At 43.6% G+C, this 19,587-nt stretch overlaps 1 protein-coding gene across 21 annotated transcripts in view; it reads left to right on the forward strand.

Annotated features, from left to right (window-relative positions):
* Nucleotides 1–19,587, forward strand: part of LOC140463855 (putative uncharacterized protein MYH16) — a 290,113-nt gene that overhangs the window by 222,787 nt on the left and 47,739 nt on the right. For all 21 annotated transcript variants that reach the window (XM_072558259.1, XM_072558260.1, XM_072558264.1 and 18 more), the window contains 5 exons: nt 3,648–3,734; nt 6,101–6,346; nt 7,853–7,970; nt 14,898–15,025; nt 19,375–19,571. In XM_072558259.1, coding sequence (XP_072414360.1) covers nt 3,648–3,734; nt 6,101–6,346; nt 7,853–7,970; nt 14,898–15,025; nt 19,375–19,571 — 776 coding nt within the window. The remainder of the gene's footprint in view (nt 1–3,647; nt 3,735–6,100; nt 6,347–7,852; nt 7,971–14,897; nt 15,026–19,374; nt 19,572–19,587) is intronic.

Raw genomic sequence — 19,587 nt, forward strand, 5'->3', positions numbered from 1 at the left:
GCAAAAGTTGTCAGCATAGGGAGTGGGCCTGTGTTCAGATGCTAAAGTATGGCCAGGCAATACAGGGGTACGTGGACTGTGTAGTAACCCAGCTCAGCTGGAAATAACGATCAAGAAGTCTAGACTTGAGAGAGATGTAGAATCGTTTAGCTTTCAGTTGAGAATATTCCATATGGAATTTGGATGGAGATCACACCAGCAGTTTGAAAGAGAGGAGCTCGAGAGGAAGACAAAGTGCTAGAGTATTTTTATGATTTGGAGATGCTGGTGTTGGACTAGGGTGTACAAAGTTAAAAATCACACAACACCAGGTTATAGTCCAACAGGTTTATTTAAAAGCACTAGCTTACGGAGCGCTGCTGCTTCATCAGGTGGTTGTAGGAGCAACCCTGCAAAAGTTGGTGCTTCCAAATAAACTTGTTGAAGTATTTTTATGATTGACAGTGATGACTGATCTCTGAGAGGTTTGCGGAGAGATTCAGGAGATGTGTCAACCATTGAATGTGCATTTTGTTAATTGTTCCACCATACTTACTTCATGTTGACTTCAATTTAATACTAGAGAATCAGTGATAAAATGGATTGTGTTAACCAGTTGCTTTATTGGCTCTTGCATCTGTTGTTTGCACTTGTGGAATCTGTGGCTTTATTTGCTGAGTAAGAAACTGGGATTTTTCAGATCTAGTAGACTTGTTCAATAAACATACCTGGCCTTGAACTGGATTGTAACAAAGATCAGGGTCTCATCTGGCACCGTAACACTATGATGCAGCTCTAGCTTTGTGAAGACTCTCCTCTGCAGTCAGCATCTTCAGTTATTCTGCTGTTATCGTTTAGAAGTGTGAACATTCTGCCATTGTGTGAAAATTGACTTCATTTCACTGGGAGCCAGGTTATGTGTTGAAAGGCAGGGTCCGGTTGGCATCCTCGTAGCTATGATCTGTCTCTGTCAGCTGGAGCAGAATCTTCTTGAGACATCAGGGGGTGCCCGTAGCCAGTAGGAGAGCTGCTGTCTTTTCCAGGGAGCCCCCATGGAACCATAAACCAAAGGCCAGAATCCTGTCACCAAGTCACCCTTTATTTACATGTCAAAAACTGTGACACTAGCAAAACACAGCAGGTCAGGCAGCATCCAAGGAGCATCAGGATGAAGGGCTTATGCCCAAAACATCGACACTCCTGCCCCTCAGATGCTGCCTGACCTGCTGTGCTTTTCCAGCAACACACTTGTTTTTGTCTCTGATCTCCAGCATCTGCAGTCCTCACTTTCTCCTAGTCCTTTATTTACATGTGCATAGTATCTGGACTCTGACCAGCCAGCTCAGTGTCTGGGGCCCAGCGCAAGTGGGAGTAGGAGAGTTCAAAGTAAAGGCAGAGGGTAGAACCCAGCAGCCAGACAATTCATCTGATGGTTCAAATGGAGAGATCTGGCACTTTGATCGAGGTATCCCTTCCTCAATGAGGTGACGTAGTGTTGCAGGCTAGCACCTGACATGCTTACCTGAAGAAGGGCTAATCACTGTAATGCGCCTCATTTGGCCAATTAATACCTTTTCTTCCATGATTGATCTCACCCTCATAGTGTCCTCATCCATCAATGCACCCAAACTGTACCACACCATCATTCTAGCTTACTCACCCTGACCCCTATATCAACATATCGCCATAGCCTCCTCACCTCTCTACTTCCCACACTTCCTCAACTTGCTATATCACTGAAACTCATGGCCCCTACAAAAATGTTAGGAAATCTTTGAGAAGCTCCTGTATCTTTCAAAATAAACAAGGATTATCTTGATATCCACTCAACCATTATCCTCTTAACATCTCATTTGTTAATGTAAATAAACAATCCTTGTATATTCACTTACATCCTGTTAAGTGAATAATGTAAGTACTTGTATGTCAAAATAAACAAACATGACTAGAATATTCATTTAAAGATGTTGTCCTCTTAACGTTTCATGAATAGCAAAGACACAATAAACAAGCTCACATTTGCCTTTAATAACTGTGCCAAACACCCCTACTGAGCAGAATCCATTTGTTTTTCTGAAAGCCAGCCAAATGTTCATGCTGAGATTACACTGTCTTAGTACCTGCAGGATATATTTCATCTTGTATTTTCCTGTCACTCTGTCTTTCCTCCTCACCAGGAAGTAGAGGTTATGTTCTCTCCAGTATTCCAGGAACCTAAACGGGCCACAACACCTGAGTTTCAAGGTCCTTTGTATTGTCAATATTCAACAAAATGTAGCATATAACAGACTTGCCTGTTTAAATTAGACATTTTACTCATGTTCAATTATATTTAGTTAAACCCCGTGTTAAATGGAAGGTGATGGCCTACTGGTATCATAGCTACACTGTTCATCCAGAGACCCAGGTAGTGTTCTGGAGATATGCGTTCAAATCCTGCCATGCCAGTAGTGGAATTTGAATTCATAAGTCTGGAGTTAAGAATCTAATGATAACCACACTGCCAATTGTTGAAAAACCCATCTTGATTACACACAGCCTTTGGGGAATGAAACAGACCTCCTTACCTGATCTGGCCTACATGTCACTTTCGATATATATTGCTGTGCAATCTCAGCATGGACATTTGGACAAATTCCAGAAACCCACAAATGGATTCTGCTCAGCAGGGGCTGTCAAGGGAAGTTTGACCTTGTTTATTGTGTCTTATTATGATTCTTAACTGCCCTCTGGGCAATTAGAAATGGGCAATAAAGCCAGCGATACCTACATCCCATGAATTAACTGGATGGTGGTGCTGCAATAGTTTTATTAATGCCAATGAAATAAAGTAACTAGAGTTTAAGATTAGAAACTGTTGGTACATAACAGATGATATGTCGGTGAATTCCTCACCAGCTTTCCCTAGAAGAGCAAGAATATAACCAGTCCAGATTTGAATTTTCTACATCTATAGCTTTGCTGTACTTTGAAGATATCTTCAATTATTATATCATCTCTGGGCCTCAAACCCATGCACAACCTTGTTTCCTATAACTGAAACAACATTAAATCTAAGTTGTCCATTGACACATTATCAATTCTAAGTCTGCTTGTGTTAAATCCTTTCATCCTTGGTGTCCAGGGATGACCCCATTAACTTAGATTTTTCAACTCGAATATTGCGAAACATCTCTTTGTAAAAGCCCTTATCCATGAATCCTGATTGAGTTGAACATGGTTTTAAAACTAAAATTTCCATTGGGATATTGAGAGTGTGTGTGGTCTCTTTATTTAAGAAAGGATACAATAGCACTGAAGGTGAAGAGTCATTACATTGACCCTTGCGTTGAGAAGTTGTCTTATGATGAGAGACTGAATGAATTGGACCCATATCCTCTGAAGTTTAGAAGAAAGGCAGGTGACCTTGTTGAAGTGTCCAAGATTCTGGAGAGTTTGATAGAGAATTCACAATATGGGCACACAGTCTCCGAATAAGGAGCTGACCATTTCTGACGGAGTTGAAAGAAAGTTACATCACTCGAAGGCTGTGATTCGCTCGTCCAGGGTATTGTGGACTTTATATCTTATATGCAGTAAAGTTTGGCATTGGCAGATGTTTACTCTCTCAGGAATGGGCAGTGAGGAGCTCCCTATGTTTCTACAGAATGTCCTTCCTATGTTCACAGGTAGAGAAGCAACGAGCTGATCTTTCCAGGGAGCTAGAAGATCTGACTGATAAATTGGAGGAAGCAGGTGGAGCAACTGCATCCCAGGTAGTAATTCAACGTTACTTTCCATTGGCTGGTCATTACAGTTTTTAAATTCTCATTTTTATTTAACAGAGTGGACTTGGATTATATGGCCCTTTCCCTGACACTCTGTGAGGGGATGATTACTAGAGACATCATAAACTACTTGATGAAGATTTGTGTTGGAAAAATCAGAGTTTCTTTGTAAACAGATTCACAACTTTTTAAGAAGTGGTGACATTTAGACATCTTTGTGCTGTATACGAAGTCACTGGGCAAATGTATTGCTCTTTTAATAACCATGGTCTCCATTGTACTGGTTCCTCATTACCAGAAAATGTGCATTAAAAAAATCTCTTTGCAATCTATAAAATCCACTCTTGCAATCCATTCTCTCACTATAATCATGTTTGCATATACTTCCTGTTCTTGGAAGTTGGAATAATTTCTTTGAGTCAAAGGAAGGGAATCTTCCGAAGAGTGTTGAGTGCAAGGAAATAACTGACGATGTCTCTGCCATTCTCACTTCGGATTGGGAATGGAGAATATCTGGTGAATATTTTGCCCATCAGCAAGTTCAATTTGAGTGAAACAAAATTCCTTCCAATCTTTTGGTTGATTGGTAGTTGAAATCAACTAGGAGAAAGTGAGGACTGCAGATGCTGGAGATCAGAGTCAAGATTGGACTGGTGCTGGAAAAGCACAGCAGGTCAGGCAGCATCCGAGGAGCAGGAGAATCGGCATTTTGGGTATAAGCCCTTCACCAGGAATGAGACTTGTGGGTCGACACTGAAAAATAAATGGGAGAGGGTTGTGGTTTGGGGGGAGGTAGTTGGGAAAGCAATAGATGGATAAAGGTGAGGGAGAAGGTGACAGGTCGGTGTGTGGGGTGGGGACAGTGATGGACAGGTCTGGAGGATGGTGCCATTTTGGAGGCCTGGGACTGGGATAATGTGGGGGAGGGGGGAGGGGAAATGAGGAAGCTGTTGAAATCCACATTTATCCTGTGTGGTTGCAGGGTCCCAAGGCCGAATATAAGGCATTCCTCCTCCAGGCATCCGGTGCTAACGGTTTGGTGGTGGAGGAGGCCCAGGACCTGCACGTCCTTGCCGGAGTGAGAGGGGGAGTTGAAGTGTTCAGCCACGGGGCAGTGGTGTTGGTGGGTGCGGGTGTCCCAGAGGTGTTCTCTGAAATGATCCACAAGAAGGCGTCCTGCCTCCCCAATGTAGAGGGGACCACACCGGGTGCAACGGATGCAGTAGGTGACATTGATAGAGATACAGGTGAATTTCTTGATAGATGTGGAAGGATCCCTTGGGGCCTTGGATGGAGGTGGGGTGAGGGGAGTGGTATGGGCACAGGGTTTACTCTTCCTGCGGTGGCAAGGAAAGGTGTCAGGAGTGGGATGTGGGTTAATGGGTAGTATGGACCAGACGCGGGAGTCACAGAGGGAATGGTCTTTTTGGAATGCTAATGGGGTGGGGAGGAAAATATCTCTCTCTCTGGTGGAGTCCACTTGGAGGTAGTGGAGGAGAAGATTGGTGGGGTGGAAGGTGAGAACCAGGTGGGTTCTGTCCTTGTTGCGTTTGGAGGAGTGGGGTTCAAGGACGGTGGTGCACGAAGTGGAGGAAATGCACTGGATGGAATCGTCAACCACGTGGGAAGGGAAGTTGCGATCGTGGAAGGAGGAGGCCATCTGGGACTTTCTGACTGAGCATACGATTAACTAACTGCTTGACTAACACCTAGGTATCACTATACATGGCCATCCAAGTTCCAAACTCAGGGCCTTCTCTTCACGATGATTGATCTTGAGACTTGCAGTCAGTGTCTAGATGAGTCTCCTTTTCTATGCTTTCTCCCAGTCTTCCACACTCCTTGATGTCTTGCCACTCTTACACAAAACTCTCATACTTCTGAGCTCATTTATCCAAGGGTCATGTAAGCAGGAGATGACAAAAGATCACAACAGATAAACTATTTCCACTAGTTGGGGATTCTAGAACTCTGAGGCATAGTCTGAGCATTAGGGCCAGGCTGTTCAGGAGAGATACTGGATTAATGGTGCTGGAAGAGCACAGCAGTTCAGGCAGCATCCAATGAGCAGCGAAATCGACGTTTCGGGCAAAAGCCCTTCCTGATGAAGGGCTTTTGCCCGAAACGTCGATTTTGCTGCTCGTTGGATGCTGCCTGAACTGCTGTGCTCTTCCAGCACCACTAATCCAGTATTTGGTTTTCAGCATCTGCAGTCATTGTTTTTACCTTGTTCAGGAGAGATTTTAAGAATCGCTTGTACACACAAAGAATGGTGGATGTTTGGAACTGTGGAGTTTAAGGGGAAGCTGGGATCCCTCACATTTTGAAGTCTTTATTTGGTCTTTCTCTTGGAGATTGAGATGAATAAAAAGAGGGAGTCCGAGCTCCTGCGACTGAGGCGTGAACTGGAGGAGGCAACCCTGCAGTCGGAATCCACAGCCGCAGCCCTCCGCAAGAAACATGGGGACACAGTGGTGGAGATAACCGAGCAGTATGAGAACCTGCAAAGGATACGATTGAAAACAGAGAAGGAGAAACAAAGCATGAAACTGGAATTGGATAACATGAGCCTCACCATTGACAGTCTCCAAAAGGCCAAGGTATTGCAGTAGCTCATTAAAAACTGGTTGAACTCTATAACTTTAAATATATACAATCTACATTTCTTCTTCATCGTACCCACTTTATTTCATCAACACTGTTTGCTCCAAAATACTTTTTTTCCACCACTGTGTTGTCCACTGTTCAGGGAGGCACAGTGGCTCAGTGATTAGTACTGCTGCCTCTCAGCGCCAGAGACCCAGGTTCATTCCAGCCTTGGGCGATTGTGCAAACTCTACGCAGACATTCTCCCCATATCTGCGTGGGTTTCCTCTGGGTGGTCTGGTTTTTCTCCCACTGTTCAAGGAAGTAGAGATTAAGTGGATTAGCCATGGTAAATTGCTCACAGTGCTCTGGAATATATAAATTTGATGGATTAGCCATGAGGAACGCAGGGGTATGGAGGTGGGTCTGGGTAGGATACTGTTCAGTGGGTCGGAGTGGACTCGATGGACCAAATGACCTGCTTCTGCATTTTAAGGATTGGAAATGGTAGAATTTGCAGAATCACTCTGCCAACTTGAAAAGAATCTCTACAGCCAACAGTTACTGTTAACAATATGGACAGTTCACTGCCAGACCTGCAGAGTTTCTCCAGCACTTTGTTTTAGATTTCCAGCATCCGCAGTATATTTGCCTTTATTCCCCAGCAAATTGATTAGTTAACTAGTGCTTTTGGAAATGACAGCAGGATTCAATTAAAGAGAGACTCTGTAAGCTACATCGAGAGTCTACTGATAAAAGCAGGCTTTTTTCTCCAGCAGCAAGTGGGGGATAGTTGCATTTAAGTTGTATGCGTAAAATCAATCACAATCCTATCAGCAGCTGGGCTCAAGATGTAATTATGGGATAGCTGTCCAATTGTCTCCATTGATGTGGAGATTTGTTGGGAAGTGAAATGCAACCTTGTTAATTTATACAGAATGACAAATGACTGCAAGAGTATAACAGCAGCATCTTAAAAGTAGAGCTGTAATGGTAATCAAGTCATTATTGAGGAGTCAAACTCCAAAGATCGTTGTCTCTTATAAGGCAGTGAAAATTGTTCCTTCCTAATCGATTGCAGCATTAACACAGATAGGTGTGTGCTTGGGAAAATATGTGCACTTAGCCACCTTCCTAAATGCACAGTTACCACATGTGGTTGTGCCTAGAATTTTTGCTTTTCCTACAAAGCAGGCATGCAGTGGAAATGACAATAGTGATCAGATACCAAGGCAGGCTGTTTAGAAGGCTTGCCTTGTTCCTAGTGGCAGCAGCCCAGCTTTTAGCATTAAAGGCCCCATTAAACATCAACCCACCACTCCCTTGATTTAAGAATGTTTTTCCTCTCTGCTTTCATATTCCTCAGCTCAGTGACAAATTCACCGGAAGTAGTTGAGGTAGCTTCACTTTACCTTTGTTGCTGTCACGTGTTACATACTGCAGGCTAGGATCAACCACCTAAAGCTGCTGCATGTTAATTCTAGCTAGTCCCTGAGGCCTTGTGTATTCTCTGTGGCCAGGTTTGCAGTGATGCCCAGATCCGCAAGCTGGAAGACTTGCTGTCAGAAGCCACCTCCAAGAATGAAGAGTTGCAGCGCTCACTCACTGAGCAGAACCTTAGCAAGACAAGGTTGGCAGGTATGGAAGAAGGAAAAGATTTCCGAGCTCGTGCTGTTTGATCTGTGTTAAAAGGATGAGTTATCAGCCTATCCTTTTGCTGCACCATATTATGCTAACGTATAAATAGTAGCAGTCATGTTAAGACTCTCTAAGCTCTTCTGCCGGCCTACACAATTTTGATACCCCATTTGGCACAATTTATATACACTTCACCCAGCCTGCTAGCATATAATATCTTCCAATGAGAAATGTGTGAAATCCCCAAGTTAGTTTGAGAAGAAGTACTGGAAAATAGATCGCCAATCTATTCAGGCAGTCTATCCAATTGCAGGAGATCACTGTGCCCCTGAATCTCACTACAGTATTGTGTATAGAGTCATAGAGATGAAGAGCATAGAAAAAGCCCCTTCGGTCCAACTTGTCCATGCCGACCAAATATCTCAATTTATCTCTTCCATTTGCCAGCATCTGGCCCATATCCCTTCAAACCCCTCCTGTTCATATATCCATCCAGATGCTTTTAAATATTGTAGTTGTACCAGCCTCCACCACTTCCTCTGGCAGCTCATTCTGTACACAGACCACCCTTTGGATGAAAATGTTGCCTCTTAGGTACCGTTTGTATCTGTCCCTCCCTCACCTTTAAACTTATGCCATCTAGTTTTGGACTCCCCTACTTTGGGGGAAAAATACCTTAGCTTTTCACCCTAACCGCACCACTCATGATTTTGTAAACTTCTATAAGGTCACCCCTCAGCCTCCAATGCTGCAGAGAAAATAGCCCCAGCCTATTCAGCTCCTCTCTATAGCTCAGATCCTCCAGCCTCAGCAACATCCTTGTAAGAATTTTCGGAACCCTTTCAAGTTTATTTGTCAAAGGTGCAAAGGCATTGCAAATGGTGCAAAAGAGATTGACAAGTCCAATTCCAGGATTGAGGAATTTCAGTTCTCTCACAAGATTGGAGAAGTTGAGACTGCTTTCCTTAGAGGGGACGTTTGATACAGGTATTCAGAAGGAGGTTTGAAGAGTAGAGAAAGGTGCTCCGAACAAGAGTGAACACATTTAATATAATTAGCAAAAGAAGCAACGACGAGTTGAAACTTTGTTCATGTAAGTGGTTGGGATCTGGAATATCCTACTAGAGTGTGTGCTGGAAAAAGGTTCAATGGAGGTTTTCAAGAATTCAATTATCATCTGATAAAGAAGAAAATGCAAAGCTACGAGGAGAAGGTGGGAGAGAGGGAAGGAGGTAAATTGTTTCATTTGAGAGCCAGCATGGACACAGCAAGCTGAATGGTCTCGGTTTGTGCAGTGACCATTTCTGTGAATTCTGTGGCGCACTGACCTTTGGCAAAAGATGATATATGTCAAGGCCAGATGCAGGTTAACAATTACTTGATTAAAACCTTGTTAATGCTTTTGGTGTGAAGTCACCACTTGGGCAGTCAGGGCGCTGTGACCAAAATGTGCTTAAAATTCCTTTGACTTATGGTTCAAGTTTCTGATTTAAAAGAAGAAGAATAATTTAAGTAAACACTAAAATAAACTCTTGTCTGAACCCAGGCAACCAGATAGTACAATAGAATGCAATGAGTTTTATTTTTCAGTTTCTTTCCAATGAAAGGTATCTCCTGATTTATCGAACAGTGAGAACTTGGTACACCTTTATCAATGAAGTGGAAAAAAAATTGAACTTAAATGTTCTGTGAATAACCTCATTTAAAATTATGACGTTTTTATAAACAACCTTGGATCAAATGAATTGACCACAATGTACAAAGTCTTCCAAAACGAACACTATTTGTTGAATTCCTCACTTTTGGCTGGGTATGTGTGGGATTCATAGACAGCCTCTGATCTGTTTATTGAGTCTTTTTGAAAAAATAAACACTGAAAACAAACTTGTAAATGCTATAGGACCCACTGCACTTATGAATCTAAACGAATAAATATGTCCCTCTGAGACAGGCAAGAAGGGGTAAGATAAAGGAACCTTGGATGACGGGAGCGGTGGAGCTTCTCGTCAAAAGGAAGAAGGTAGCTTACATAAAGGTGGAGGAAGCTAGGGTCAAGCTCAGCTCTAGACGATTACAGGTAGGCAAGGAAGGAGCTCAAAAATGGTCTGAGGAGAGCCAGGAGGGTGCATGAGAAAGGCTTGGTAGAATGGATTAGGGAGAACACAAGGGCATTTTACACTTATGTGAGGAATAAGAGAATGGTCAAAGAAAGAGTAGGGCCAATCAGGGATAGCATAGGGAACTTGTGTGTGGAGTCTGAGGAGTTTTTTTGCTTCTGTCTTTACGAAAGAAACAAACTTTATAGTGAATGAAACCTTTGAAGAGCAGGTGTGAATGCTGGAATGGATAGAGATAGAGGAAGCTGATGTGCTGAAAATTTTGTCAAACATTAAGATTGACAAGTCGCCAGGCCCAGACCAGATTTGTCCTCGGCTGCTTTGGGAAATGAGAAATGTGATTGCTTCACCACTTGCGAAGATCTTTGCATCCTCGCTCTCCACTGGAGTTGTACCTGAGGACTGGAGAGAGGCAAATGTAATTCCTCTCTTCAAGAAAGGAAATAGGGAAATCCTCAGCAATTATAGACCGGTCAGTCTCACGTCTGTCATCTGCAAAGTGTTAGAAAGGATTCTGAGGGATAGGATTTATGACCATCTGGAAGAGCATGGCTTGATTAAATGCAGTCAACACGGCTTTGTGAGGGGCAGGTCATGCCTCACAAACTTTATCGAGTTCTTTGAGGATGTGACTAGAAAAGTTGATGAAGGTCGAGTTGTGGATTTGGTGTATATGGACTTCAGCAAGGCATTTGATAAGGTTCCCCATGGTAGGCTCATTCAGAAGGGCAGGAGGAATAGGATACAGGGGAACTTAGCTGTCTGGATACAGAATTGGCTGACCAACAGAAGACAGCGGTTGTCGTAGAAGGAAAATATTCTGCCTGGAAGTCAGTGGTGAGTGGTGTTCCACAGGGCTCTGTCCTTGGGCCTCTACTGTTTGTAATTTTTATCAATGACTTGGATGAGGGGATTGAAGGATGGGTCAACAAGTTTGCAGATGACACAAAGGTTGGAGGTATCGTTGACAGTATAGAGGGCTGTTGTAGGCTGCAGCTGGACATTGACAGGATGCAGAGATGGGCTGAGAGGTGGCAGATGGAGTTCAACCTGGATAAATGCGAGGTGATGCACTTTGGAAGGTCAAATTTGAAAGCTGAGTACAGGATTAAGGATAGGATTCTTGGCAGTGTGGAGGAACAGAGGGATCTTGGTGTCCAGGTACATAGATCCCTTAAAATAGCCACCCAAGTGGACAGGGTTGTTAAGAAAGCAAATGGTGTTTTGGCTTTCATTAACAGGGGGATTGAGTTTAAGAGTCATGAGATCTTGTTGCAGCTCTATAAAACTTTGGTTAGATCGCACTTGGAATACTGCATCCGGTTCTGGTCGCCCTATTATAAGAAAGATGTGGATGCTTTGGAGAGGGCTCGGAGGAGGTTTACCAAGATGCTGCCTGGACTGGAGGGCTTATATTATGAAGAGAGGTTGACTGAGCTTGGACTTTTTTCATTGGAGAAAAGGAGGAGGAGAGGGGACCTAATTGAAGTATACAAGATAATGAGAGGCATAGGTAGAGTTGATAGCCAGAGACTATTTCCCAGGGCAGAAATGGCTAACACGAGGGGTCATAGTTTTAAGCTGGTTGGAGGAAAGTATAGAGGGGATGTCAGAGACGGGTTCTTTACAGAGTTGTGAGAGCATGGAATGCGTTGCCAGCAGCAGTTGTGAACATTTAAGAGACTGCTGGACATACATATGGTCACAGAAATTTGATGGTGCATACATGAGGATCAATGGTCGGCACAACATCGTGGGCTGAAGGGCCTGTTCTGTGCTGTACTGTTCTATGTTTTAATCAGGAACTACCCAACCATCCTCAACGAATGTTGGTGCCACACAGTTATTTTTATTTTACTCATTTGTTAGATGTGGGAATTGTTGGCTGGCCAACGTTTATTACCCTTCCCTAGCTGCCCTTGAACTGAGTGGCTTGCAGTTAAGAGTCAGCAGCTGCATTGCTATGGGTCTGGAGTTGCATGTAGGCCAGACGAGGTGAAGATGGCAGATTTCCTTCCCTGAGGGACAGTAATGAACCAGATGGGTTTTCCTGACAGTCAGTGATGGTTTCATGGTCATCAGTAGATTATTAATTCCAGGTTTTCTTCATCTAATTCAAATTCCACCATCTGTCCTGGTGGGATTTGAACCTGGGGTTCCTTAGAACATTAGCCAAGCTTTTGGTTTACAGGTTTCATGATAATGCCACTAGGCCAGTGCCTCGCCCCTAAAGGCAAGATAAAAGGTATTCATACTGCACCTGACAGAATACGGTATGAAGGAATTTCAGCAAAATAGAAGACAATGGCAATCAGAGGAATAACCGCCCTCACTGGTTAGATTAGGATAGGTGCTTTGATTGTGGACACCAATGCCTAAACTCTTCAGATTAGTTCTCTCGGCCCAGCCATCTTCAGCTGCTCCATCGAAGGCCTTCTATCTGTCATATAGTCAGAAGTGGAGATGTTCACTGATGAATGAACGCCACACTAATTCTCAGAAACTAAAGTAATCTTCCTGTACACCAAGACCTGGCCAACACCCAGGCTTGGACTGCAGGATTGGGAACTAATTCAAACTATTTAAATGGCAAGAAATGGCAGTCTCATAATAAGAGATAATCTAACCATCTCCCCTTGACATACAGTGCTATTAACATTGCTGAATACCCCACTATCGGCATCCTGTGGCTTATAATCGACCAGAAACTAACTAAAGCAGCTGTATAAATACTGTGACTACAATTGGTCAAAAATTTTTCAGTGAACCATTCACTTCCTGACTCCCCAAAGCATGTCCACTATCGACAAATCATGAGACAAGTGTTTGAAGTACTCTCCGTTCGCATGTGTGCAGCTCTAACAAGGTCCAAGAAGCTCAATAACATCCAGAATGAAGCATTGAGCTCAATGGGCCCCATACCTATCACATTAAGCTTGCACTCCCTTCACAAGGGAACCACAGTGACAGCAGTGTGTGCCAACTACAAGATGCATGGGGATTAAGACCTCAGGGATAGAAGTCCTCAGAGTGTGATGGCCAATCATGGGTCCATTCCACTGGTGGCATGGTGGCAGCAGAGATCAAGTCCAACCCCATCCTGCCTAATGATGTTACCTTAATGCCCTGGAGCATAAGATGCCCCCTCGCCATTCACTTCTGAGGCAATTCGAGGATTTTGACTCCCTAACAGCGCTGTGAGTGTGCAATGTGGACCGCAGTGATTTCTAAAGCCAACTGACAACCACCAAAGATAATTAGGAACGGGCAACCAATCTTATTAGCTCTCATGCTCTTAAATGAAAGATGAAGAAATAGATGAATTGGTATCTGCTGTCTTTTTGTCATGATGCCAAAGAGATGATGGCCTTGGAGCCATGGGTGCAATTTCCCCTCCCTTGAGGTGATGAGAAGGGGGACTAATTGGGCGAGTTGGCCCTGGAGAGATGCTTACTCTCTCCTCTAGTGTTGGACAGGAAGGTCTTTAAGACTTTCTATCCTTGCCAGAATAAGGCCCTTTAAAGGGTCAATGGGCAGGCTTCAGCTCGCCACCTTCTCCATGACCTCCCATGGTGGGTAAGAAAAGTTCCCAGACTAGGTAAATAGGGTCACCTACTTCCACATGGGAGTTGCGGGTCCTCCACGTGCCCCAGTCTGAGGGCAAGAACAGACACAGGCAGGAGGTCCAAGGGAGTTGACCAAGGAAAGCCAGCTAGCCCATTCTCCCTCCACCCCACCCCCCAATCTCACCAGTCCTTATTTGATCCCCTGCAACTGCCACACTCCAAGAAGTGAGAGAGCAGGACTTGTCTCCTCACCATCTGATCCCCTGAAGAGCAGGCTCTGCCTGATTTAGCCTTTATAACCCAGAAGCTGCCACCTCTGACTGGTAGCAGTTGATGAGCCAGTTTGGCACTGGAGACCACAGAGAAACTTGCTTGTTACTACTTAACTCTCTGAATGTTGCACAGCCTGGCAAGCTTTCTTGGCAGTGGGATAGGTGCTTAGTCAGCCCCTAACAAGTCCATACATTGCCTGACAAAGGGAAAATCTCCTCCCATAGATCTGGCTGCTGACCACTTCATGTCATGTCAAGATCTTTTTGCTTGCAATGCCTGTGGTCTTGGGATTTACTGCAGCTGTGTTGCGAATTAGTTACCCTATCACTGTCTGGGCTCACTTGCTCAGTTCTGGGCCAGAACGATTGGATTTGGTTTCGGGTTTAGAACATATACTTTGTTTCTGTTGGCGCTGACTCTTGGCTTGGATATACATTTGCTACTGGCATTCACCTGGAACTAAAGAACAGTAAAAGCCAATATTATTATTTCTTTTCCTTTGGGAAGCAGCTTTAGTGCTTGAAATTCTGATGCCAAAAATGAACCAGCAAATGACAGGCAAATGAATATATGTTGGGTGTTGTGAATATATGTTGGGTGTTGGTTAATGTTGCATTATTTGATGGGCTTGGGTGTAGTGTACATCTACAGTTGTTTTTGGCTCCAGCATAAGATCAGTGAACAACTTAATGCAGCTGCAAATAAGAGATGGGGAAACAAGTGAGACTTAAATTATGGAGAAGGATTGAAGGATTTGAATGATCCCAAAATTTCTTGATGGAAACCTTGACAGGAAAGTTTTAAAATCTTACTGAAATGAGTGAAAGGGGCTAACACTGAGAGAATAGTTGGTGTAAAGAGATGTCTAGAAAACAGAAATTCGGTGCAAAAACCCACCAAGGCCAAAGGAAGCTCATTAGCAGATTTTGTGTTCTCTTGATGGTAACTCTGGATAATATTTATTGTTTCAGCTGAAAATAATGACTTGAATCGCCAGCTGGAGGAGGCGGAGAGTAAAATAGGTCAACTTAGCAGGTCAAAGATCATTTTGACATCACAGTGTGAAGACTTGAAAAAGCAGGTCGATGAAGAATCGAAGGTAATTTATGGATTGTCTGCAATGTACAGTTCTCAACTGTTTTTTGGTTTTTCGTTACACCTAAAGTTTTCATAGAATCAGCACTCTCAACCACCTGCTCCTGAATTTCAGGGTGATTTTTCCCATTCGTGTGTGTGTGCGTGTGTGAGAGAAAATTAGTGAATAAAGAAGCAGTGATATTTTGCTGGAATTCTGCTTCGTGCTAAAGTAGGCAAGAATTCATCTGGGAGTTAAAAATCATTGCTCCTCCATAATCCTGAAGTATTACTTCTATAAAATGCCTCACATATTCCAAAATATAAAATCAGTGTGGAAGCAAGCCACTCAGCCCATTGAGTCTTCATTGACCCTCTGGAGAGCATCCCAACCAGACCCATCCCCACTACCCTATGCCTGTAACCCTGCATTTACCATGGCTAACCCACCTGACCTACTCATCACTGGACACTATGGGCAATTTACCATAGCCAATCCACCCAACTTACTCATCATTGAACTGTGGGAGGAAACCCACACAGACAAGGGGAGAATGTGCAAACTCCACACAGGCAACCGGCAGAGGCTGGAATCGAACCTAGGTCCCTGGCGCTGTGAGGCAGCAGTGCTAACCACTGAGCCACTTTACTTTGTTAACAATTAGCTTTACCCAAGGATAAAATTGCTGTAGCTTTGTGCTTGATACATCCACATAAGGTCTTAAATCAGGGTCAATACAACCTTTTGACTTATAAATGAGGTAGTGTAACACACTTTTTACTTGTTATGTAATCCTCTGCTTACTATGAGCTGGATTTATTTTAAAGTGTCAGTGTGTTTGAAGACAGAAGGGCGTGCAAAATCTAGCTCTTTCCTTGCCCGCTCCCTTCCTGTTGTTGTGGTTCTGTTCGCCGAGCTGGGAATTTGTGTTGCAGACGTTTCGTCCCCTGTCTAGGTGACATCCTCAGTGCTTGGGAGCCTCCTGTGAAGTGCTTCTGTGATCTTTCCTCCTTCACAGGAGGCTCCCAAGCACTGAGGATGTCACCTAGACAGGGGACGAAACGTCTGCAACACAAATTCCCAACTCGGCGAACAGAACCACAACAACGAGCACCTGAGCTACAAATCTTCTCACAAGCTTTGTGCTCCATTCCTGTACAATGTCCCCACATCCTGCCCTGGCTTATCCCCCACTTTATTGGGTGCTCTAAGAGACATCAAGCAGCCCAGTCACCCTTGAATCGAGTGACTCCTTAATCAGTCTTTAAGTGCCATTTAAAGCCAAACTTAGAACGGCTGTTTTTCAGAAGGAGCATATTTTTCAGGACCCCTTTTAGCCATTTCAGGGAGCTCCTATCCAGTTTCTGCAGCTTAGGTGCTAATTATCAGATGTGAATTGAGAGTGTTTAACACGAAGTTACCGAAAGCTCATTTATAGCATTGACCCAAAAGGTGTTTATGACGGGAGAGGCTATGATTTCTGTTGAACAACTAGCGAGCTGAGTTGAATGCTCAGCCTCATCTATCATGGTCTTTGCATTCTGGTTAAATCGTTCTCTTTCTATGTTACTTAATAAAAACACACTATCATGAAAGGGTTTCATTGCATGAACTTAACTGTTGATATGGTTCTTCTCCAGATTGCTCATAGCCATCGATTCGACCAGCTGTGAATCACCTTTTGCAGTTGACCCTCAGAGGCTGATTATGTAAACATTGCACCTCATTTCTTTTGCAATTATCTCTCAGAAGCTGGTTATTTCAGAGCTTTGCAGAGGTTTTCTCTTGACCCTGCTTAGGATCTCTTCCTCCCACGAGCTTCCTTTCAACCTTTGCCTTTTGCTTCAAGTTGAGCCCTCAAAAGAATTGGGACAGAGAGTTCATACAAATCCATCAATCCTCTGGCCTCTGAATCTTTGAAACTATTTCTGACAGGCTCCCAGGCCTTGAGAAGGCAATGCACCAGTGAGGGGAATGAGAGGGGAGGTTTGCTGTAACAATTGTCCGAGGCTTGGAGCAGTGTGTCAATCAGTTAGATTTTGTGCCACAGCATTGAAAATAAAGATGTTTCCTCTTGACGGAGAGATGAGAGAGGTCACCCATTAAAGGCAGTGATGAGACTTTTAATTCCCTGAGGAGTGAGAGGCTTTGTGACCCTGTTCTGCAGAGAGCAGTAGAGGCAGGGTTATTTAATTATATTCAGTGCAGAGCTGAGTAGATTCCTGACTACCAAGGGACTTGGAGTCATTGGAATATGGAGTTTTGACCACAATCCATCATTGGCCAGGGGATGTGGTGGTATAGTTGCCTTGATCTTAGACAAGTAGTCCGGAGCCCCAGGTTGATGTTCTGGTTTGAATCCCAGTGGGACAGATGGTGAAGTTTGAACTAAATAAAATATCTGTAATAAAAACAAGCCTAGTGGCAACCATGTAATCACTATCAATTGTCACTAAAAATCTCCCTCATTCATAACTGTCCTTTGGGGAAGGAAATATGTCCTGTTTACTAGGTCTGGCCTACATGTGATTCCAGATCCACAGCAATGAGTTTGACTCCTAATGCTCTCTGAAACAGTCCTAGCAAGCCACTCGGTGCACAATTAGGTACGGGCAATAAATGCTGGCCCACCCACTGATACCTACATCTTGTGAATGAATAGAACAGAACAGACTTGCTCCTGCTCTTTATGTGTGTGTTTGTAAAATTATTGGCCAGGTTTAGCAGCTTTAAGAATGTAAATCCCCCTCTGACATTGGCCATGTATCTCAAGTAACTGACTTTGAAGTACAAAAGCTCAGAAGCGCCTAATTTTATCACCTGATGTGATAAGTGGGGTTAGGATGGAATGTAACTCAATTCTAATTTTGTCCAATTTTTTGCTCCAAATTTAGCCAATAGAAGGTGTGAGAGGCATAATCTTCAATAGAGAGAACATTATTTGTAAATCTTGGACAAGTGACGCAGCAGTGTCATACCATAGAAGTGAGATTTGAGAACTGAAGCAAAATCATCAAGGGTTGTTCTAATTCAGGAAATGAGACAAGCTTCTGGCACTGTGCAGTTTCCTAGTCAGGATCATGATAATATCTCTCATTTGAGAGCAACAGTTAAGTCTGGGAAGAGAAATAGAGGCTGGAGATCGGAGATAGCGGACAAGCCCTCTTTGGAGGGTCGGTGTGGACTTGTTGGGCTGAAGGGCCTGTTTGCAAACTGTAGGGGATCTAATTTCATCTAATCTAAGCCTGTGACATGCTTTAGAGCCAGCAAGAGCACTTCTGTCCCTTCTAATGCTACAAATACCATGTCTCTGCTTTGAATGCCAGAATATCTCGGAGAGCAGTCGAGGCAGGCTGCCTGTATGGCTTTCCATTGTTACTTTCAATGGATGGAAAATAAGGAGGGAGCCAAAGTTTCTGAAATTCTTCAATGTGTGCCCCAGTTGCGCAAGATCAGTGCTGACAACTTCCACACAATGTTTATGGTAGCAACTTGGAGCCAGATGTCATCTTGGTTCTGACTCATTTGGTTTTCATAACAATTCATTACAAAGGCTTCAGAGAGACAGACCTTTATTTCCCTGTGCCTCGTCCAAGTTTACAACTGTTTCTCGTAAATGCAATGACTCTGTCCCTTTACGAACCATTTTGACAGGTCAGAAGTAAAAGAATTGAAAACTGGACCTACCAAGTGGAAGCAATGGAACTGATTCTTAAAAGAAAATAGCAATTGCCAGGCTGTGCTCTGCTGCTGGCAGAAGTCCTTATTGGACTGGAGCACAAGACACATAAATGGGGCTCTTATGGTGCAGTGGCAGCATTGCCACCTCTGAGGCAGCAGATTTGGGTTCAGGTCTGTCCAGTCCCCAGCACCCCCTATCATTCTAAACCGATTGATTCAAAGCATATAAAAATGGGACTGCAGTATGCTAACACTGTTTCCCACTCCTACTCTAGACCATGGAACACCTACGTTGAAATTATCACAAACTCTCATTGCTTTGTTTACATTCAGATTTTTGTTTTAGATTCTTTTTCAACACCCTGCTGCAACATGCAACGACATACAGGAACAGGTGGGTCTTAAACTGGGGCCTCGTAGCCCAGAGTTACAGGCATCTGATTTTTTTTTTAAACGATTGGCAATCATTTCTTTCAATTAGGGATGGGTGTTAAATGAGTGCTTTTGTTCCGTTGGCAGAGACAGCAGTGTTTAACTACTTCCTAACATCAATTGCACACGTATGTATTATTTTCAAAAGCTACACAATAGCAGCCTGAGGTTATGATAATGAAACCTCCAGTGTGTTGTAAAAGTACAGTGTCCATCTTGTCTGTGTACATGTTTGATCTTAACATTGTTTCTCATTTCAGTTGAAGAGCACAATGGCTCTGAGCCTCTCAAGTGCCAAGCATGACAATGAGCTGCTAAAGGAACAAGTTGAAGAGGAGCAGGAGAGTAAATCTGAACTGCAAAGGTTCATTTCCAAATTAAACAGTGAGGTCACCCACTGGCGGACACGCTATGAGACTGATGCTATTCAGAGGACTGATGAGCTTGAAGAATCTAAGTGAGTGCTGTGGTTT

This window comes from Chiloscyllium punctatum, chromosome 39 (assembly GCF_047496795.1).
Source record: "Chiloscyllium punctatum isolate Juve2018m chromosome 39, sChiPun1.3, whole genome shotgun sequence".
Classification (NCBI taxonomy): domain Eukaryota; kingdom Metazoa; phylum Chordata; class Chondrichthyes; order Orectolobiformes; family Hemiscylliidae; genus Chiloscyllium; species Chiloscyllium punctatum.